Source organism: Lotus japonicus, chromosome 3 (assembly GCF_012489685.1).
Source record: "Lotus japonicus ecotype B-129 chromosome 3, LjGifu_v1.2".
NCBI classification, from domain to species: Eukaryota; Viridiplantae; Streptophyta; class Magnoliopsida; order Fabales; family Fabaceae; genus Lotus; species Lotus japonicus.
Window position 1 is genome coordinate 56,300,162 of NC_080043.1, and position 24,394 is coordinate 56,324,555.

Here is a 24,394-nt window from a genome sequence, read left to right on the forward strand (position 1 = left end):
GAATGGTATATAAAGGACCAATATAAAGGACCAAAAATAGTGAATCTCCGTAGCACTGACACGTGGACAAAGGGACTTGAGAAGGGGCGCGGTGCAGACACGTATGCAATGGGTTCTTTTGAAGGGCTCCTGCATTGTATAGTAGGGGGATAAGTCTATCTATAAATAGACCAAAATGCTTATAAGATAAAATATACCAAACACACACACGTGCTCGCATTTTGATGGTTACAGGCTTAAAAGTATTACTGATTTGATTTAAGGTTTCTAGATCCTTATTTTGATTAGTCGTATTTGAAGATGGTATTTAATTATTTTATTTTAATTTGAAAATATTGTTTTTTTGATAATATTTTTTTATCGTAACATATCATATATGTATAAACACATTATTAGAGTAAAACATGAGTTTGATCCTTGAAGATATCAGGCTTGATCCTTACTGTGAAAAATAGAAATAATTATTAGAAGAAACTGAAAGATACATGAAGCCCATTACAACACCAGATGCTACATATTGCGTTAAAAAAAGACTTCATAGTTCTTACCAACCCATTAAGGTTCTTCTAACTCTATCTGCAATTTGATATCTAGCAACAACACCTGTTAGTTGAAATTCACAATTCTCATCCAAAAGGAACCTGTAGACCTCCCATTCGCGCTCTGATGCTGAATGTCTTCCTACTTCAGCCTATCACAAAAAGGGAATTGAATTATTATATTTTCTCTCTCTATGAAACTAATAGATTTTATTATCTAACAGACAACAAATATGATTAATGACGATCCTCTTAACCACAAAAAATCACCACAATGAAGACATTATGGATTTGCTATCACATATGTCCATTTTCTTACCGAGAAAACACAGATTCCAAGTGCTTTGAGAGCAAATGTAGCATCATAAAAAACTCGAGGTCTTCCCTTTCCAGATAGCTCAACTGGATTAGCGACTAATAGTTCAGTATCTGGTCCTCGGTTTGCAATGATGACTCGCAATGGATGAAGCATTTCCAGTTTCAAACGTGAGCAGAGTGCACCCTGCTTCTCAGGATCCAAAATCTTTTTCCCATCTTTCTGTTGAATAAATATGTCTAGATCGCGATACCCCATGTCCTTTGGTGAAAATCGGCCATATGAAATCTGAGAAGAAAAATTTGAATGTAAGGAAGCTGCTACAGTACTTCAGTTGCAAGTGCAAGTATAAATTTTAAATATTCCCATTTTCATACAGGTAAATTCCATACACCATAACATGAATGGTTGGTAATATATGAAAGATACTTCAGGAAGTTTGCAGTATCTAATCTAATGACCCTGTAATGTGCACAAAACTGGTAAATGAGTGGTAAGCCCATGGATTTCCAAAAAACTAGATGGCTGGTTGGTTGTGGTATTTCTTATTCATAGTTGACTGAATCACAAAATTAACATTGTACACCAAGCAATTGTGATAAAATTTGTCAGCTTCATTCAGTTATTCTGCCAGAAAGTAAAACTATCATTAAGATGTTTCTTTTTGAAATACTTTCATATTGATTTCTAATTGAATGAGCAACATGAGGTTTTTCAATACCAACAGAAATGACACATAATACCTCATGCTGACAGTAGTAATCTATCAAAACTTGACCAAATGACAATGTTATTTTCTTTCAAGGGCACTGAACTTGGAGGAAAACAAGAAGCTAACGAAACATAAATAATTTTAGTAAAGAAAGAGAAACTGTACCTTAATATTCATGTCTTTCAAAGTTCTCATAATGTCATAAAGAAGACCTTTGTGATCAGCACATCTGATTTGAACTAGTGTATGAGCTGGGCTTAAGGAATTGTCTAGCGTGACATTGGTTTTCTTCAACTTTGTCATGTCTGGGCTAAGTGCTTGAGAACGAACTTCATTATCGGACAACTCACATCGAAATAACTCCTCCACCAACATAGGAGATCGACAGAGACGAGATACCATGATTATATTCATACTCTGGACCTGCCAATCGAAGTTCACAGCTGATACATGAGTCTTGCATAACAGCATGTAATCTTTCACATGTCTCGTCCTGTCGCTTTCTTGTGTGTAAAAGTTCCCTAAAAGAAAATTGAAAGTAGGTGCTGATTACTTAGAAGGAGCAATATTCCTTTGAAACAAAATTAACATTTGAATTCCGTCAAAAAAAAAATTTTAACATTTGACTAATATTTGACAACACATAACCAAAACATTGCAAATAATTTTGATCAGCCAAATAAAATTCTTTAGGGTCCCCCGAAACTCATCTCACTTGATTAAGAGTTTTAGGATTTGTCGTAAAGATAGTATACCACAACAGTCGTGGAAACAGCAGCACTAGCATCAACTAAGAGAAAGGAAATATCATATATACAGTCCTTTTCTTCTTTCTCTGTCTGGCTCTTTCCCTACTAATTTCAATCCTTCCCCCCCTGATTGGTACAAAGATCAAGGGAAACCAGAATGATGAAAACAGGAGGATAAGATACTAAGGTGTTTGAGGATTCAATCACCCATATCTTAGGCTGTATAAATCCACTGGCTAGGTCAAAAAGGTAAGTTTTTAATACCACTAGTACTTATACCCGTGCAATAATGCACGGGTCCTTAGGCATGATTTGGTTATTGTGTATGAATGTGCTAAGTAAAAATAAAATTAAAATTTTGCTAGTACGTAATATTGAATAATTGGGTTACATTACTTTGATTGTAAAGCTTGGATTTTATTTGTGTATCTAGTGTGAATTACGATTTTACCATCTAGCAAATGCACATTTAGTTAATAATCCTTAGATTTTGAGATATCATGAGTAAAGAAAGTCATAGTTTAAGAATGGTGTTCAAAATAAATTGTCAAACATTTATTAGAGTAATAATTTGACTAACCATATTGGGCTATATAATTTTTGACCTGTAAGTAGTAAATAAGATATTGCTAATAAAATGAGAAATGGTAAAGTGTATTTTTTTTTTTTGTAAATTAAATCGTAATATATTAGTAAGATTGGATAACACCCCAGGAAGAGTAGTACCATAAGGACAAGGGATATAACCCAGGTGCCCAGTTGCACAGAGAAAAAAAAATACTAAAGGAAACGTTACAAACAATAATAAAAGAAGATCAGAAACAACATAAAAGTAGCAGGGTCATCGTACTTGGATAATAGAGGTAAGTAGTGGATCGACAGAAACACACAGTTTAGGGGCCAAATAACAATCACTGCAACCAGATAGTTCGGTGCAATCCTTACTAAAACTTGATTTATGTGTTATAATTGGAAACAAAGAATTATTATTTATAATTAACAATCAAACTGAATCATAACTGAAATTGCAACTGAACAATGAGATTGTTATTTTCAACCTAATCAACTCTGATAACATTACACCTTTATATAGGTTCAGATATAGTAGCTTCTCCTAGTAGCTATCTTCACTTAACTAACTATTTACTAACTATTTTACATAGTATACTTTTATACTCCCCTGCAAGCTCAAGTGGGGTGAAGTTCTGAGGCTTCACACACTTGGAGGTTGGATCTAAGAAAAAGAAACTTAGTAGGAGACAAAGCCTTTGTCAGTATATCTGCAAACTCATAGTCAGCTATAACATGACGAAATTGAATTGTTTTGCTGAGAACTTTCTTTCTGACAAAGTAAAGATCCAATTCAAGATTCTTTGTGCGAGCATGTCATACTGGATTATGAGTATGTGCCACTGCACTTTGATTGTCACAGTATATAGTGGGAGGCTTGAACTGCAGATGCAACTCAGTGAAAAGAGAATGTATCCACAGAAGCTCAGTAGTAATTAATGCCATGCTGCGATACTCTGCCTCTTTGTTGGAATTGGAAATAACATGCTGCCATGGGGGAAGAGATAGATTTAACTTCAGTTATTCCAACTTTGGTTAGGAGATCTCTAATAACATAACAAACAAACTGAATCATAACAGAAATTGTAACTGAACAATGAGATTGTTATTTTCAACCTAACCAACTCTGAGAACATTACACCTTTATATAGGTTCAGATACAGTAGCTTCTCCTAGAAGCTATCTGCACTTAACTAACTATTTACTAACTATATTTACTAACTACTTTACATAGTATACTCTTATAATAATTAAAAACAACGGAATTTGTCTAAATTTGAGGAATGCACAACATACAAATACAGTACAATAGTGACTTCATGGTGCAGTAAATGAAGAAATATATATCATTTTGTCTTATACGTTAAATATGATTATTTACTTATTTGATAGCAAAATAGATTTATTGGATATCATACATAACATGAGATCAACACCCTCATGTAAGTAAAAGCAAGTCAACTAAAGAAAAGGTACACCAATACATATGACAATTTCACAAAAGTCTACTGCGCACAAATGAAATAGAACTGTTTAGAAAATATATTTCAGCATATACATTGTAAGAGATAATAAGGTTAAAAAGATAAATAAAAAAACATCCCCTTATATAATGTATACCCATACCCAGTTGGTATTGTCCAATTGTATTGGATTTCAGTCCAAGGTAAAAGACAATGAATTAAAACTCTAAAGAAGTTTGGTAAAATGTTAGCAGGAGTAAGCATTTTAACATCACACATAAGTAAGACTGAAATGTACAAATTTCTCAGTTAATAAAATATTCCACATTTGTAGCATATGTTACAGAATGAGTGATTCCAGGTCCAGCATTTGATGTGTAAATGGTACTTGTAACAACTTGCAAATACTTTCTTGGAAAAGTAAATTTTTTAGGTGATAGTAATGACATCAAAAACTAAATATGGATCAAACTAATACAGGAAAAAATCAGGATCATGCAGATTTAAGTATCTATATAGTTGAATTGACATCAAAATTAAATTTGCAGAAAATAATAATCAAATATAAATGATTTCAATATTTGGAGTAAAAGAGATGTTTAAGCTTACCTCATATATTCTGAAAGACTTCTCTATAAACAACATTCTTTGTTGATGTGTTTATTTTGTCTTTATCGTCTAAAATTAGGATTTTTAATCCTTTTCTACTTTTGACTCGTGAAATGGCGACATAGAACTGTCCATGAGTGAAAACTGGTCTAGGTAGGTATAAACCAACATGACTAAGAGATTGTCCTTGACTTTTGTTGATTGTCATTGCAAAACAAAGTGTGAAGGGAAATTGTCTTCTTTGGAATTTGAATGGAAGTCCAGAATCTTGAGGAATTAAGTCCATTCTTGAAATGAAAACCTTTTCCCCTTTGTTTCTGCCAGTTACAACAATGGCACCAATGACATTATCACTCAAATGTTTGACAATTAGTCGGGTTCCATTGCATAAACCTGAGGACTGGTCAATGTTTCTTAGAAGCATGATTGGGACACCAACCTTTAGAACTAAATTGTGATTTGGAAGTCCTGAACATTTGACTTCATTAAGGAATTCTGTGGTTATCCATTTTGCTTCAAAGTTCTTATCTTCATCTGATTTGCAGGATGTATCACAACTAAAATATTTCCTTTCGTTTCCTTCAACTTTGGACAGTATATATTGATTAACTTTTTCAACTGATTCACATGTAGGTGCCAAAATAGCTCTTTGCTCCCAAAAATTATGATTTGACATATTAAGAGCTAAATTAGGATATACAAAATCAATTAGTTGATCCAAAGGATCACCTGAATTGTTAATCAAAAGATCTTTAGGAACTTCAATGTCCATTTCTCCATCGTCGTTCATATCAGAATTACCATTTCCTATCTTCATAATCCAGTCAGAAAAATGCTTGATTTCATTCTGATCTTGATGTTCATTTACACTTTGTAATCTCATATTTTTAGTCAAGGAAAGTACTTTGCAGTGTCTCCATAAATATGATGAGTTTATGGTTGCTGAAACAATATCTTGCCTACTACCTTTTTGGATTACAGGAAGTATTTGGCGAAAGTCTCCTCCCAAGACAACTGTTTTACCTCCAAATGGCCTTTTAGCATTGTCTTTATTTTCCAAAGACATTATATCTCTTAGTGTCCTGTCAAGGGCTTCAAAGCAATATTTGTTCATCATTGGTGCTTCATCCCAAATTATCAAAGAACTTTGGCGTAGCAAGTTTGCCTTCAAACTTCCTTGTTTAATATTACATGTTGAGTTCTCGTTAAGATTCAATGGAAGTGAGAATCTTGAATGTGCAGTCCTACCCCCAGGGAGAAGTAATGATGCAATTCCACTTGAGGCTACATTCAGCACAATTTTTTCTTTTGATCGAAGTCTCGCAGATAAAGTCTTCCAAATGTGTGTTTTGCCTGTCCCACCGTAGCCATAGACAAAGAAAAATGTGCCACAAAAGCTGGATACTGTCTTAATTATTTCGTCATAGACATTCCTTTGTTCCAAAGTCAATGAATTAATCAAGTGTTCATGCAATACACGCATCTCTTCTTTGTTGTATGATATTTCTTCAAGTATTAACTGGTTTTCAAAGATGTCGTCATCTGGTGGTTCATAATTAGTGAACCCTGAACAATCTGCCAACCTTCTACCATTTCTCCGCAAAAGTTTGTCAATTTCTTTGAGGCACAATTTCTGTAGATTATCATCTCCAATATGTAGTGCTGTAAGGTAATCAATATTTAAATTAGGAATTTATAAAATTGCAAGTAAAACCATATATGGAGTTCATATTAATTTTAAAATATTACAAATTTGAATGCAAATGAAAAACGTTTTTGGGGATAATGAAATTGAGGTATGCAATTTCATATATAGAATGATATACATGTGTGTACTTGAGGAATGATGTGCATGTAACTCATGGCATGTATTGAAGAGCATGTTATAGTAAAAGAATATGTGTTAGTCTTACCACAATTATGATTTAACTTTCTCAGATTGTATTCAATTCCATCAGCTAGCAGCTTCCAAGTCCTAGACCAAACATGGAGTGGTCTGCTCATAGTGTTTGTAATTAGAAGATAAACAAATAACTTACGGATTTGGTGACCTGATCCTAACTCACTTGTCTCATTGATTGCTGCAATGAACTCTTTATCATCAGCTAGTAAACCTAGTGCTTGACATGCATCTTGAAAAGTTTGTAAGAGTAAACCATTCACTGTCCTTATACTCTCAAAGCTAGTGCACCCTTTCTGAATAGTGAGTAACATCCTCATATAATATAGTTCACCGGTGCCAGGAGGAATATATGTTAGTCTTCCAATTGAATATCCTTGCTCCCTTAAGTGCCAAGTTCTGCTCTGTTTATCATAAACAAACTTGTTAGGAAATTCAGAATAAGTCAAGCTTCTTGCTTCTTGATATCTTCTGTTGGCATCCATCCATGCTATGAACATAGTTCTATCGTCCTTTTTAAGTTCAAAGACTTCATCAATAGGCTGGTCATCTCTAAATATAATGGTTTGTTCATTCTGAAGGTGGAATTTCAATCTTTTAACGGATGGCCACCTTTTATGGATTTTCCAAGTAAAAGTTCGCCATATTGCTTCACATGGTGAAAGGTATCTACAGTCATAGTATTGCTTTATTTCATCCACAACACGTTGAGAACCAGAGGCATTCGCAGAATTTGAAATTTCAGCAGTGACCCTGTCTTGTCCCTTGTTTACATATTTGAACAGATATTTTATGGAGTTTGACTTGTTGCAGTATTCCACATTTATGTGTGCCTGATACTTCATCAATAACTATGGGTTATAAGGGACAACATTGCGATTATCAAGTTCAATTCCATTCTTTGAAACTGTTATGTCAGTCTTCCGTCTTCTATAGTTTGGATAACCGTGTTCATCAATTGTAGTTTTTGCTGCATATTTCTTTGGAAAGTACTTACTACACTTGCGATCCTTCATGCAAGCACAATGAGGATTGGATGCACCACAAGGACCATGGATCATGTAAGTAGAAACTAATTCATACAATTTGGGATATAACATAGGATCTGGTAACTCTGTTGATATTATTCCATCAATGTCACTTGGTGTCATTAGCTTATTTTCACCATGTAACCAAAGAAGTATGTGAGCATGTGGAAGACCTCTCTTTTGAAACTCAATAGTGTACATTCCTGTTTTTTAAAAAATAAAGTATTATACCTTTATAATCATATATAAAGCTGAAACATATTCAGAGAAAGATGAGTAAATATTATTAGGTAGGAAAATGAAATATATAATGAAACTCACCAGCATTAATTTGTCCAAATATTTTATTCTTCCTGAAATCAACCATGAGGTTATCAAGTTTCATCTTGAAGACCCGAGAAACTATATCTGGTCGGTCTTCTGAATTCAATTGTCTGGATTGTACAAATTCTTTAATCTCACTCCAATTTGAATTGCAGGTAATTGTGATAAACAGATCAGGAAATCCCATTTTTTTACAAATTGCCATAGCATCCTGACAATTGTTGAACATATATCTGACTCCTCCAGTGAAAGAAGATGGTAGTATGATACGCTGACCTATAGATGCTGGATCTGTATCGCCTCTGTTAATTGCTTCTTTCAAACCATTTAGAACATCAGATCTTATCAGTTTCTGATTAAACCTCAAGAATGAGAGTCTTTGAGATTCTATCATGGTGTAACAATCTACTACAAACTGTTGAAATAGTCTTCCAGCATTGACAATAGTCCCATACTCAACATTTCTTTCTTGAATTCTGAAAGAGATAAATTCTATAAGGGCAACTTTTACTCTTTTTCTGTTTCCATTTGTGTTTCTGATTGGAATGTTATCTTGGAATCCATCTTCGCCATAAGGGAATAATAATGGATATTGTAGTGGAATGAAGGAGATATGTGTTTCTGGGATCCTTGTCAAGCGGCCTGAAATCTTTCTTACAATTATATCTCGTCCTGGATCAACCTCAGCTATATCCCCAACTATTAAAGCTGCAATTTCATTGCATGAAGGTAGGTTATAGGTCCTTGGATCCTTTGACCTACCTCTATATAATCTAAGACAGAAGTCTGATGTTTGGTTATCATTGAAGACGTCTCTAACTCTTCTCCATATTTTTGCAAGCTCATAGTCGTTGTCAATCATGTTCTTTAGATCTTGAATTAATGAGACATCAAATTTGTCATTTGCATTATCTGACCTGCAATATAATTGGATGTAGTTGTGAAATTAGTGAATGACACATATCCATAAAGCTTAAGATGAAAATTTGACTGAAATAATTAAATATGCATGGATTTAACTAACCGAAAATGACACATTCTATTTTCTATTTCATTTTCAGTGTCATAAATGTACAATTGTGCAAATTTTGGTCTTTCACCATTGGATGGTACCAAACTTCCTATACGGTGATAATTCTGTCCACCCAATATGAATTGTGGAGGCGCAGTTCCATTATTAAGAGATGTATCAATCTTTCCACCAATAGAAGTAAATGAGAACATGCTGTTGTAAGCTCTGATATTCTTCTTGAAATTCCTGCTTCTAGGGTCAATGTCATTAATTAAATCATATAGAAGCTTGGGAGGTTTTTTTTGTAATGGAAGCTGCACCTTTCCTTTCATACAACATATAGAGAAATCAGGATTTCTACTATTTTTGGACTTGTCAGACCTCTCTTCATACCAGACAGATGCATAACAGTAGGTGCAGTTGTATGATGGTTTTCCAAGGTAGAAGATTGCTGGCAATATTAGGATTGCAAAAACATAATCTTGTTAATTTGGACATATAAATTTAATATTTGCTAATTAATATAATGTTAACTCAATTAAATAATAATATAGGTCTATTAATAGTGTACCTTCATTTTCACCTTTACTGTGTAAATATGATTCATTCGGGCTATGAATATTTTGATGTGAAGCTTTGTTTCTTTCAAAATGAATTCCATCACAGATAGTGTTTGATGAACTTTGTGTGAATTGTATTGGTTGTAAATGGAATGAATGGATTCCATCACAAGTAGTGTTGGATGAACTTGGCACAAATTCTAATGCTTGTAAACAGAATGCAGGGGGTCTTATGTGCGACGAATCTGATACATTTTCCTTAGATTTGTCTAGATTTTTAAACTGTGTTAGTTTGTGTTTATATACCTGCATAGTAATCATGAGTGGTGATCTTTAATTTTTGATGTTAAGTATGATCTAACCTGAAACTGTTGCTTTCTTTGAAGTTCTCCTTGTTTTCAATGTCGTCTTCCTTCGACATCTTGCTTGTTTAGCTAAGTTTAGAACAGACTGTTGTGAGGTTCCTTCATTTGGATTGTCATCGGTTTCAACTGATCATTGCATTAAATATATGAATATGAAAGCATCATAGAAAAAAATATGATATCTTTTAATCCACATCAATTATAATTTAAGAAAAGTTTCAAATAACATATTTACATGTAAAGTTTATTTAAATATTACATTTTAATTTACCTTTGTTTTTTGGTTTCTTCTTAGTGATGATAATTGTTTCTGAGTCAATGTTTGTTTGTGTATGTGTGCTGTCTTGTAGATGACCTGAAAGAACAATTAAAAAAAATCAATAATACGTTGGTTAGTATAATTATCATTAAGTAATTAGTTATATCATAACGGTCTTTTGTTAAATTTTGAGATGTAGTAAGTGTTGATAATAATACATGAGTAAAATCGAACCTCTTATTGGTTGCACATTCTTTTCACTCTCTATGTTACAGTGTAAGCCTTGAATTATAGAGTCTTGTTTACCTCGTTTTCTTTTATTATAGTTTGGATTGCCTGAATGATTGACTACAGATTCAGATTCATTTGGTCTGGCAGTGTTAGTTTTATCAATTTGAGATCCTGTGTCAAGGTTAAGCAGGAAAAAAATTAGTACAATTTAGTACATGATTCTGTTACATGTGTGGACATAACAATGACACAATTAGTTGTCATTAGAATTTGCATTAAATTTTATGTTTAATGATAATATTCTCTTTTTTACTTATGATTTTTTTTAGAAAAGAATGATATTAGTACCTGTGGTATTTGGTGTGCGTTTGGACTTTAAATTTGCTGTCCTCCTCATTCTTGCAGCCCTATAGACTTCAAGTTTTGCATTTTGTGCATTTGAATTTGAATTGGTGGGGTTACTGATATGAGTGGATGAAAGCATAGGAGTTTGGTTTGGTGGTATAGATTTATGCTGATTATCCAACACGAGCCAGCCTACTAAATTGAATTTAATGACAATGGTTTGTAGGAACTGTTTGTAATATGAATAAGTGTAATGAATATAATTTAATCTGTGAAAAACATACCTGAATGGGAGTTAATAGTCTGGTAATTTGTGTTATTGCTTTTATTGGAGTATTTGAACATTCTTCTTGGACCATTGTTTTCATCTGCGTGAGTATGACATTTCATATATTCAGAATACAAAATTTAACAAAATAAATTATACCAAATATGTATTGTTGTTTGGAAAAGAATAATGGCTTTAATTGGGCATACCTGGAGATGAATGTGCAAGTTTGTCATGAGAAGGGTGATGTGGTTTTTTCCTTTTAAAGTGTGAACTTGATGTGGAAGAACAACCAGTTTCCATATCATTTTAGTTGCATTTGAGGGATCTTCGTATGTTATATGTAATTTGATTTAGATGATTCAGACATAAGGGAAACAAATTTTTGAGAGAATGGAGTTCATTGAATGATAGAACAAAGGCATGGATTAATTGTTTAGGAAGAGGGAACATAGTTCATTGTTTTTGTGTCTTTAAGTGTTTTAAAATTTGAATGTTGAAAACCAGTTTTGTTATGAATTAGTTATCACAAGGAAGGAATGTGATAACTGTTTAATTTATGGAGTAATGTAAAATTCAATTTATATAATAGATTGTTAATATAATTTCTAAAAAAAAAAATACCGAGTTAGTTGTGTTGTTGTTTAATTAGTATATTTTATTTTTCATTAATATGATTGTTGTTAATTTTTTTTATTCATACTAAGTTCTAAAACAGACCTTGATGCAGGAAGTCAACCCTTCTGAGAGATAGTCTGTGACATGGTGCTAGAGCAGGCAGCGTGATGATGAAAATAGGTGGATGCACATCAAATTGTATATGATGGTTCTTTCCTTTTGATAGAGGGATTCTCAAGAAAATTTGCTTTCATGCCAGATCCGAATTGATGGTGCTTGGAGTTTTGTAGAGGAGTCCATGAAGATGCAGTCAAATCCATGATGCCACCATCAACCCGATTGCTGATGTTGTTGTTTCTTCCTTTGTTTTGTTCTATCTGGTCTCTCTGCCTTTGCAGATCAGCACAAGCCCTCATCGAACCATTTTGCTTCTTCTCCATCTGTTGATGCCTTAACATCTTAACTGTACAAAAAAGAACAAAATTGACCACCGGTCAACATAAATAGAGTGAAATAAAATCAATGATTATTATCAATGTTCTTGATTGTTTGATTATTCTTACCTATTGAATCTGCAATTGGTGCTGAGTAAGCCCAGTTTGTTGCTGCTTAGATTAAAATCTAAGACCATGTGATGACATAGATGAAGTACCCCATAATGATATATCAGATTTTCTATTCAGAAATTGATGAAGAGTTTATTAGTAGCAATGAAATAGGCAGATGGGATGATGATGTTGTGGTGGAGGATGTGGTATTTCATCGGTAAATCCTTTGTTTGTCAGAGAGAGTTGAATTTTGTTTGATTGGATTATGAGATTTAAAGATATATTAAAATAAGATTTTTTTTTTGTTTTTTTTTTAAGAAAGATGGAAGACCGTAAACAAACAAAAAAAAGTTGAATACTATGATTTTTTTTCAAGGTAAGATTGTTTTTTTTTTTTGAAAATAGATGGTTGTTATTCAAACAATCGTATTATTCAATTTTCAATATTATCATAATAGATAAGTTGTGGTTTTGAATTAGTAGATATTAAATTTTTTTTATTTTTTTTAACTCTTGGGATATATTTTATTTTGGTTAATGTATAATAGGTGAGGTTTCAAAACGGTCCATAGTTGGAGTAAATTTTTGATTTAGTCTATAGTATTTGTAAATTAATTAATTTTTAAAGTTATGATGTATACACTTATCTGCATTTATTTCCTACCTTCATTTTTACTTATTTCTCTTTTTTTCTAACAATCAAATTACCTATGTTTTTTTTATTTATATTTGTCTTCTTCATATCTCTCTCTTATTACACATTTCCACACCTTATCTTTTAGGTGTAAAGATATAATTATGCATTAATTTTAGGATTTGTCGTAGGTGGTGGTATCCATTTGGATTTGCCAGAGTGAAATGATAGGGATTTAGGTTAAAAGTATTTTTTTTTGAATTCTTTTTCCAATTTTCACATCGTAATTAACTTCAATAACACTTAATTAAATTAACCTAACACAGGTTAAAGGGTGCGAGGGCATGTGTCCTCATTTGATTTTTGAAAAAAAATCATTAGTGAAAAAATTGATTAGTAAATGTATGTATTTTTCAATGGTATTTTTCGTTAAAATTTGCACCCTCTTGTTTGTCATATTACTAAATGCTCGTTTGTCATATTACTAAATGCTCTCACTTGAGTGTAAAATATGTGGTTTTTTATGGCTCCTTTTATTAAAATTTATCAATTGTGTCTCCTTAGGTTAAAAAATGCTTTAACTTCCAATAATAAATGTTAATATTTTTTACGAATTTATGTATATATTGCCCTCACAATATCCTATTTTTAGATATGTTTCTGACCTAACTTAACACTAAATAAGTTTTAAACTGAACTAAATACACCCAAAACGCTCCCCTAATTACTTATTCTATTAAGAACTCCGAAAATGATTGTTACTTGTATCTTTTAAAAGATAGTTTTTTCAAAAAAAAAAAAAACTTTTAAAAGATAGTGCTCGTTCAAAGAAATCTGTTAAAAGATAGTGTTTCTTAAATAATTTTAGCATATATAGAGATTATATGAATTAAATATTGGTGGGGACATTGAGATGTATAATGATAAAGAGAAATCATAACATAATATATGTAATTAAAATATATATGGGTACAATTTTTTTTTTTTTGTAAAATATATAACTGACAATGAAATATAAACATAGAAGTACTAATAATTGGTTATTTTCTTCCGGGCCCAATATCTTTGGAAACATCATTAGATCTTATCCTTTTTTATCTTTTTAATGAGTTTGTTTTTTGAAACATCAGATATTTCTCTATCATCACTCCAACGGTTGACTTTTAATTAAGAGTAAAATACACTCACCCCCTCAAGATTTGCAAGAATGACACTTCACCCCATTCTTTTTAAAAATCTACACTCCACCCCATTTTTTATAAAGACAAATTTTAGTGACGAAAACAAATTCCTCACTACTAAAAACTAATTACTAATTAGTAAAAATTTAAATAAATTTAATGCATATACACTATCATACATTAATTTATGAAAATAATTTTCCTGAATTAAATTTAAAAAAACCATTCACTCTGTCTGTTAAGTCCACGTCCCATCTATCTCCAAATCATATTTCTCACCACAAACGGCCACCACCAAGCCTTTACTCCCTTTAACACGGCTCCACTGTCCCACAATGTGAAACCCCATGGCACCTCCATGCCTCAAAGTTTTGTTGCAACCTGAACCCCAGAACGTGAATCGCACATCCCTAAAGCCACTTGTTCAACTACTTCTTGTGAATTTCACCCCTTGAAGTTGTGAGCGAACGCTCTGTTGGTCTTAGATATTGTTGGATTTTGTTAAAAACGATGCTCCACCGCCTCGTTGGGCTCTAATAACCTCAGATCCACTTCATATTTTCATAATTTTGTTTCTCTATTTTCTTCACCCATTTGTGTTGCTTTTTTGGCCTACAACCCAATTTTGAAAATTGGAGGTATAAAGAGATTATTTTGATTAAAATTGAATTATTACCAAATATGAAAACACAAGCATGTTTCACTATGTTCGAGATATGGTTTGTAAATCGGGCAGGTGTGCTATTGCATAATTTGCATTATGAATTTACGGAGGAAAAACGCGATTGAGAGAATGAGGAGGATTGTGATGTTTTCATTTTTAAATTTATTGGATTATATTGATTTTTTTTTGAAATTATTGATTAACAATTTAAATAATAACTAATTATTAATGAAAAATATTTTTCGTCACTAAATTTGCCTCTATATAAAATGGGGTGGGATGTAGATTTTAGATAAGAATGGGGTGGAGTGTAATTCTAACAAACCTTAAGGGGGGTGAGTGTACTTTACTCTTTAATTAAATTGGTGAATCTTTGGGTTTTGCTTTGATGGTATGAAAGAGGAGAAGAATAAGATTAGGAACCGAGTGAGTGAGGGGGATGAAATGGGATAAGAATGTGATGAAGTGAAAATGTGTTGAATTGATTAAGGCCTTGTTTAGGTAAACAACTTAATTAAGGCGTTATTCATAAACTTTCCATATAAGCTATTTTAAAAAGTTTATTGATAAAAAATTTTAAACAACTATAAGCAACATTTCTTTTTTATAAACTTTCCCCTTTATTTTTTTTTTTTTTGAAATAGTCGGACTTTACCCTAATTTTTAATGGTAAAGACCATTTTCTAACTAACCCAAACCTTTTTTTTTTGACCGAAATCTAAGTTGACCTTTAAATTAACATATAATTTAATTTTAAATATTAGTTTATTGTTAATTTATGTTTAAAAAATATATTGAAAAAATAATGTTGGGTATGCAAATATTAATTTTTGTGTGTGCTAAAAATAAGTATCATTATTTGTTGTTAATTTTTTTGAAATTTTACTCGTATGTGGAAATCTACATTGTTTATTTTAATTTTGAATATTCATTTTTTGCTGTTTATTTAGTTTAAATTTTGAAATTTAGATTGGTGAAAACTCGTATCAATAAAAAGTCTACCTCATCTATTTATAAAAAAAGTATAATATTTTTTTTTTGAATTTTCTATAGATTAACTGAAAGATATTTGGATAACCATTTACTTTTAAGTTATAACTTTTATAAGATATAGTGAAAACATAAACATGATAATAAATTGGAGGGGACACGTAACAATATATTGGTGGGGGGCATAACAGATATATAACAATAAAGATTCCAAATAATAAAATAATACATATTTAATCAAAATATAATTAAAACATTATAAACACATTAAGTAAGTATGTTTGAAGTATTTTTAAAACATACAATTGGCAATAAAATATAAACGTAGAAGCACAAATAAATGGTTATTTTATCATGTTCCAGATATTTAGAAATGACATTAGATCTTCTCTTTTTTGATTTTCTGGATGATTTTGTTGTTAGGAACATCAGATGCTTCTCCATCAGCAGTACCCTTTTTGCGGGTATAAGTCTTCTTGAAAGGAGCTTTCTTAGTTACACTTGGGCTGTGATATTTTCTCTTTTGTTTAACTTCTTCAGACTTAAGCTCGTCATCAATTGAAGCAGTAAAATCAGTCATCAAATCCTGAAATATTGAAAGATCATATTACTTAAATAAGAATTATTCAAAGTTATAAATTTCAAAGTCATGTTATATACCTTTGAGTTCATTTTTGCAATTTCAGTTTTTTGTGGATTTGTTTTGATGACTTATGGGAATGATTCGTCAACCTCCTAATGAGAAATATTCTAATAAGTTTAATGTTTGTTTTGATATTAAATTATAAATTAGTATATAACATGTAGACATAGATAAATTACCAAATTTTTTGGACTCAAGAGTTCAGTGAACTTTTTGATGATTGAAGCATCATCTGTAAGTCTGTTAACACGATAGCATGCTTCATACTTAGAGTTTTTTTCTTTTTTTATCTCAACCTTGAATAAGAATGTCTTATCCACCAATTCAAGCAGTTGTGCCGGAGGAATGTGCAAGGTATTGTTCTGAAAAAAAAAATTAATTTCATATTTGTTAGTAATTTTTAATATTATAATGAATTTAATTTAAAGAATAATATGATTTTTAATTGCATTAGTATTGTAATTATACCTTATCAAGTATGTCAATGAACTCAGAACATGTTCTGTTTAATATCAGAGATCCCTCTTCATCAAATATAACCAAGGATACAAAGTCACTTTCATCAGTAGCCCGGATCTTTATTCGGTATCTAGGTTGAGATTAATTTATATGTTAGATGTGATGTGACTAAACAGTAATGTCAAATGTAACAACATGTATTGAAGGTTAGAATTTTTTCAAGATTCAGTGTACAAAAATTTTAGTTAATGAAAAATACCTTGGGATTGCTGTCAAAAGGTGGTGTTTGCAACTTTCACAATAGTACAACTTGCTCCGTTGAATAAGTGACCGATTGCATTTGCACGCAGGATACCACCAATCATCAGAGTCTTCAATGTGTTTAATGGTGGCCTTAATCACTACATACTTTTCCTGTTGATAATTTGACTCCAATTATTAGATTTTAATTAATGTGTTAAAAAACAGATTGTTGAAAATATTGATAAGAAAATCAAATCATATTAATGTTTTATAAATAGATACATACATGTTCACAATCCTGAAGTTTCTCAATTAACATTCTTTTGTTTTTATGAAGAAAATCTTCCTCAGCAGATGTCTGTGCATAGTTAGATTTCTGGGATAGGCTGTGAGTTTTGACCTGATTTTCATTTTTGCTTGCATAAAAGAAAAAGAATTAATTAGATTATTTTGAAAACTAAGATTTACTTTTATAATCAATTTTTTGTACTAACTTAATTTAACAGTTATGTATCATACCAATTTCTTAACTCATTCACTTCTGGAATTTCTGGATTGAAGAACAGTTTTGTGGAGTACATGGAGTTTTGCAATTGAGTTTTTCCTAAGCAAACATGTTGAATAAACATGATTATGAAACAAAATTTAGGCGTAGATGTAAATAGATGTTAAGTATGAGATTTTTTAATACCTCTAAAAGTTTTAACCCTTGCATATTGTACCACCAGAACATTGTTTTTAGATGCATCATTATCAAAGTATGAATTGAATTCATCGACATAGTGACCAAATAGAGTAAAATCAAACTTTTTCCTGTACCATGTGTTAATCAGAGTTATGATTTGTATATTGAACATTTTGTATAATAAAAGCACTAATCGGAAAACTAAGATAGAACTTACCCGTCAATAAGAAGATCAATTACCATCCTTTTGCATTTGTCTCCATTTTTTTCGAATTCAATAACAGGATAACAGCCAACAATTATTCCAATGATATCTACAGAGTTTAGTAAGATAATAGTTAAAAATGGAAAATTTAAATTAGAAAAAATTTAGCAGAAGACAAATAAAGTTAAATATGAAAAATTTAAGAAGGTTAAAAACAATAGCACGTTGTGAAGAATAGTCACCAATTAGATTGTTGTAGTTAAAGTTTGGCTTGGTAAATTCGTTTGAGTTGACGAATGAAAAACCGTAGAAGGGTATTTCTTTGTCTGGTATAAGGTCAACCTCAGTTTCAGTCTGAAAATTTAGACGATATTGATGGCGAGTTGTTCTGTATTTTCCAACGTTGTTTCCGACATCAAAGAATCTGAAACTGTATACCAGGCCTTCCCGCAATTTCCCAATGAATTCATCTAACAGTTTGTTTGGTATTGATGCATGGATCTTATTGGTCTGGAAAATAGAAGAAGACAATTAGTGATACTGGTTAAAAATTGAATTTGGTATTGTAAACCATATGAGTAGATTGAGTAGATAGATTTACATACTTCGGCATCCATTAACACCAATTCCATGGTTGAAGTGATTTCAGGATTGTTGTATGATGGGAGTGTCCATAAGCGTAAGATTCTAGCATTAAATTTGCATTCTTCCTTTTCTGGACTTATGGAAGATATTCTGTCCATGTCTAGGGCAGAATGTATGGCTAATTTCTTATTCATGAAGCAGATAAAATGGGTATGCATTCATGTGTAGAAGGAAATACAGAGGGAGAAGAGAAATTTTTGTTTGAGAATTTATGAACAAATTGTTGGTGGTGTTATGTTTATAGGGATTGTAATTCAAAATTTAACTGCTGAGGAAAGATAGGCGGGATGGTGTCAGATTTTTTATTTGTTCTCAATAATTGATAACTGATTTTGCAGTTTTTATGTGTGTGAGAGTCTGCTAATTGATAACTGGTGTTTTAGTTAAATTGAAAATGATTGAATAAATTTGATTTAATTTTAGCATAGATGTTGTACGGACACGTAAGAATTGGTTGGTGAGAGAATTTTTTGAAGCAACATGTGTTTGACACGTGGCACAGTGATGATTGTTTGAATTTGAACTACTATGTTGAAGTAACAGGAGTCTCGACTTATTTGCGGAGTAGTTTTAGGCATAGTAGTTTGTATTTGAAAATAATCTAGTATGATTAGATTAATATTTTTTTTTTTAATGTAAATGATTGTTAGGCACGTAAGAATTGGTTGAAGAGGGTGTTTTTGGTGGGTGATAAGAACGTGCCACGTAGGATAGCATTGTGAGGGAGTGTTAGGAATGTGACACGTGTAGAGCCAAGGGATTGCTTTTTTATAGTAAATGATTAGCAATGTAGGGCTATTAGGAATCGCCAGGAAGTTAGGGAAAACGGCTAAATGGCGTAGAGGTAAATGCATAGAGTTGACATTGGGGAAATCAACACAAAGTTATGTAGCAAACTAAAACTAAATTGCATGCAAGTCACTTGGAACTAGAGAAAACAAAATTTTAAAACATATAAAGCAACTAACAACTCACAACCTACGTCATATTATAGTTTTGTTCTAGCTTTCCGTTGGTGCCTTTCGCTTGCGGTAGATTTGTTCTTCCCTGATATTGTAGTGGAAACGGATTGTCTCCAACTATATGAAGCTTGGCACAAGTCTATGCAAGGGGCGTCTTACTTAGTTACTATTGTTAAGGATTGTGAGGATTTGGTTTTATCTTTTAATAGTTTTCGTTTGTCTTTTGTACATTGGTCTGGCAATTATGTAGCTGATCACTTAGCTAAGAACTCCTCAAGGTACCCGAACTGTGTTTGGAATGAGGAGGTTCCGCCGGATTGTGTTTTATGCTGACTCTGATGTAATTGCCTCTATGGCTTCTTGATTTTCTAATATATATGTTCCACATTCGATAAAAAAGAAACTCACAACCTTGCTACTTATATACAAAGGAGGTGGATATTCCACCAGCACTATCATCCAATTTCACCATGGCACATAGACAAATTTCACATTCAATGCTTACATGTTATCAGTTATGAAAAAGAGGTCCAGGACTCTGCCATCCGGGGTTGTGGTCACTTTCACCTTCTGAATTGTAAGCTCAAGCACGCAGAGAACTCTTGTTACATCTAGAACAATATCAACAACATTATAAACAAGACAAGCCCCGATGTAAACATACCATATGCAAGATCATTTCAAGTGAAGGTGTTTTTTCTGTTACCGTGTAACAATCCCTTTCGATCAAGGCTGCAGAACTTGAGTAGATAGACAGGAGAAGATCTTGTAGGTTGCTGAACAAGATAGAATGAGGCAATACACGGTGGGCAAATTGCTTGAAGGCGGTCTTTCAGGTAAGAAAAACTCAGCAGTACAGAGTGTGGAATGACCCACAATACAATGTAGCACCATACCCCATCAGTTGAAACGTCTGGAGGAGATATTCATCATTCAGAAGAGGAATATAGTGATCAACCTCCATTAAAACAAAAGCCTAGAAAATCACACTATTAAAATTTGATGATAAATTATGGTGTATAAACTATAAAGTATACTATCAGTTTACAAAGATGGAGCACAATATAATATGTTTGGATTGATGGCCGGCATACAATTCAAAGCGCGGTAACACAAAACCTACACTTGATGATTATAAGGCTCTCCACCACATAACCAAACACAATATTAATTAGAGTATTCATATTAGATCCTAAAGTTTCAACAATCATACAAGTCCTATTTGGAAAAATTTATTTGAGCTTATCTTAAGCACCTATGCAAGTGTTTGACAGAGCTTATTTTCATAAATTGTTCACCTTAGCTAATGAATAAGAGCTTACGCTTACTTATACCTTATTTCAATAAATCCCTCAAATTAACTTAGCATAATTTAACTGTTTATAGCTTAAAGCTCTTTCTAAAAGTTTAGAAAGCAAATAATTCAGCAAATAATGGGAAAATATGAATTGAATACAAGTGTAGAGGAGGATCAGTAACAAAGAATCCGACAGAATAAAAAAAAAAAGAACAACTTATATACCTCCTTTGACAATGCAGAGACCAAAGTCAAGAATGATTCTGCAGATATCGCAACCAAGGCCGGTCTTGTCGGGGCAATTGACGGTGATGATGGAAGGCTCGCCGGGCTTGCTTCCATGCTGAATCTGAACGACGTCGTCGTCACCGCCGGGCACTCCCATCATAGAGCGGTTAAACGTAGAACGACGATTGCTTGAAGGTTTGAGATCAGAGTTAGAGAGAGAGAGCATGTGAAAGTGAAATGTATATGAGAACAGATGAAATGTTTCAACGAAGATGGACACAGTTTATATAGTTGCAACAAGTGAGGAATCGCGAAGCTACAGCCGTGAGACGTGGCTGGAAATGGGTGGTTTATTCCACGTTTGGTGGCATTGCCAAACTTGCTTTTCATGTTCCGACGATGTCTATCACTCACTGAAACACCTAGAGAAATCCCGGTAGGGTAACCCCAATAATGTTACTTACACCAGCGTTATTAAACTCGATCCGGTGATCGACTCAATCAGGGCATTGAGTCAATGAGTCATTGGTCGTACACTGAGTCATTGGTTGAACCGTTTGAAAAAAAAATTATAAATTCATAATATAACGAAACATTATTTAATCTATTAGAAAAATTAATTGTATATAATATCTAATATATATAATCCTATAAACTTTAACTTATTTTATAGTTTTCTAAAACCAACACTGAGATGTGAATCAATTTTTTGAAAAATTAACTCTTTCGGTTTGCTCCATGAGCAGGTCCAGTTGCAAAAAAACAAGTTGTGGCCCAAAAACACATAATTAATAGATGAAGGTGGCTGTTAGGGTGTAAGTGCACTTTAAGTCTTGCACCATGCAAGAGCAAATTTTACCTGTTGTAGCAAGTAATGTTACCTGCTGAGAAAAATAAAAAAAATAACATTGATTACAAAAATACCCTCCTCTAAATCCAGATCTCCTTCCCTACTAAACTTGTAATCTTTCAGATTTGTGACATACAAGTAATATTTTGCCATAATTGTTCCCAACCCAGATTTGACCTTCTTGTTCCCACAATTAACAGAAGGAAAAAATCAGTATGAAGACATTATCCATAGCACTATGAAGTTGAAGAGATATTTTTACAAATTTGTTCCCTTCTCCTTCGCGTGAAATTGTTCCCAAATCCCAACAGTCAACAGATAACATGAACATTTAAGAAATATTTTTGGTATCTCGGAAAAAGAACATTCAAGTAACATAAACATCCTCTTCTCCAAACCAGATCTCCTTCCCCCAAATCAACATAAAGAGGCCAAAATAAAGAACCTCCCTTGGTAATCAACTCCTGTTAGTTATTGCTGCAACTAAATGAGGCATATACTACTAAAAAAATTAGATAAAATAAGCACAAGGTAAGCATCCTGCACAACACAAGTCGAATCCCAGATCCATCTCCGCGCTTCAAATCCACAATCTTGTCCTCGTCATCGTTGACGGTGTGCCATCCTCGAGCGTTGATGACCTTGGTCACCATAAGAGTTCCGTCATCATTGACCAGATCTGGGTGTGGCTGAATCGCAAAATTGGACTAGTAAAGTTGGTAATGAATCTGGATTTTGAGAGTGAACAGAAGAGGAAGTTAAGAACTGAACAGAGGAGGGAAGGAGTAAGGGGCATGATATGGCCACCGCACCGGAATCCTACGGCGGCCGCCGTGGTGGTTGGCTGGAGTTCGTCATGGTGGTGTCCTTTACCGTTGAAGAAGTTACAGATTGGTAGAGGGAGAACAAGGGCTCTAGTGTCATAACATAAATAAAATACAAATAAATTTAAAATGATATTAAACTGGTTGTGTGGGTTTCCTATTTCCAATCCCACCGACATGGTGTGATCTATCGGTTAAAAGAAGTGTGGCACCGGTGCAAGACCCAACATGTATTGCACCATGAAAATGGCACAAAACACTTAAAACGTTCACAGTAACAAAATAACATACACGGGCCCATTGTCCAATTATAGAAATACATTATTAATATATTTATTAAATCTTATCTATATGAACTATGGCCGAACTCGCACAAACCCTATCTAATACCTTGCCATCATCCTCCTTTTCTTATTTCTTACTGATGCGCCGCAACCCCCTTCGATTCAGAGTTTATTTTTCTGTGTTTGACCACTGCAGCTTTCAATAGCATATGAGATTATCATCTGGAATCTTTTCTTAGAGTTTTATCTCCTAAGCTTCTTCGATTCTTATGTAGTCTATGATGGAGCCCTGCTTCACAAATCTAAGATCTTGTCCCGCTCCAACGACAACCCGGTTTAACCATAGTGACCGAGTCGCCGGTTTTTACATTAAACCGGCCGGGTCGAACGATTTTCAACGGTTCGAATGCATGTCCGATCCGATGAGTGGCTCGAACCGACCACATGCCCGAGTCACGGTCGAACCGGTTCGACCGGTTGGTCTGAGCCGAGTTTCACAACACTGCTTACACGCCTCTTTTTGAGGTGATTAGAAAGAAAAGTAAAAATAAGAGAGAGAAAGTATGAGATATGATAGATGATAAGATGAGAGAGATAAAAACAAAAATATGTGGAAATTAAGTGTTTGAAAACTGAGGTGTATATAATATATATCATTGTTGAGGGTAAGCCTGCTGTATTTTATTTCAGTAATGTGATTCACAAACATCATAATAGTGTAAATCACTCTTCACACACTTATTTTTGTGGTGGTTGTTTTTTTTTTTTTTTTTTTTTTTTTAACTTTGAGTACACTTGTGACACCTTAAAACGGTTAATAAAGTGAGTGCATAGTGAGCTTTACTATTTCAATGTTCAACGATCATTTTAAAATTTATCAACCGGGGCATTTTCTAATGGGGAGGAAAGAAAACATAAGAAAGAAAGAAAAAGAAGGGGAAAGAGAAGGAAAAGGAAATTGGATGAGATTTTTTTCTAGAAAGGAGAATCAAATTGATAAAAAATAGCTTTGGGAACAAGCTCTCCCAAGTGAGCTTGAAAGTCCAGGTAGAAATACCAAACTTACAAGAAAAAGCACAAAGCAACAGAATGATAAAACAAACCAAATAGACTACCTATCTAAATAGAAAAAAAGAAACCAAAAGAAAGGGACAACAAGGGGGCCACAAAAACTAATACCTTGA

General features: G+C 32.9%; 1 protein-coding gene, 1 long non-coding RNA gene and 2 pseudogenes across 2 annotated transcripts; all 4 read right to left on the reverse strand.

Annotated features, from left to right (window-relative positions):
• Positions 1–338: 338 nt before the first annotated feature.
• On the reverse strand, positions 339–21,720 carry LOC130743366 (ACT domain-containing protein ACR9-like; annotated as a pseudogene).
• LOC130743365 (uncharacterized) lies at positions 4,960–9,072 on the reverse strand (annotated as a pseudogene).
• On the reverse strand, positions 16,754–17,386 carry LOC130743376 (uncharacterized). Its single transcript, XR_009021451.1, has 3 exons — positions 17,247–17,386; positions 16,997–17,117; positions 16,754–16,890 (listed from the first exon to the last, which is right to left on the reverse strand). It is a non-coding gene; the product is annotated as an uncharacterized LOC130743376 (long non-coding RNA).
• LOC130743372 (uncharacterized) lies at positions 17,887–19,131 on the reverse strand. Its single transcript, XM_057595595.1, has 3 exons — positions 18,726–19,131; positions 18,363–18,630; positions 17,887–18,229 (listed from the first exon to the last, which is right to left on the reverse strand). The coding sequence occupies exons 1-3, from the start codon at positions 18,921–18,923 to the stop codon at positions 18,129–18,131; spliced, it is 567 nt and encodes a 188-aa protein (XP_057451578.1). The 5' UTR covers positions 18,924–19,131; the 3' UTR covers positions 17,887–18,128.
• Positions 21,721–24,394: the final 2,674 nt, after the last annotated feature.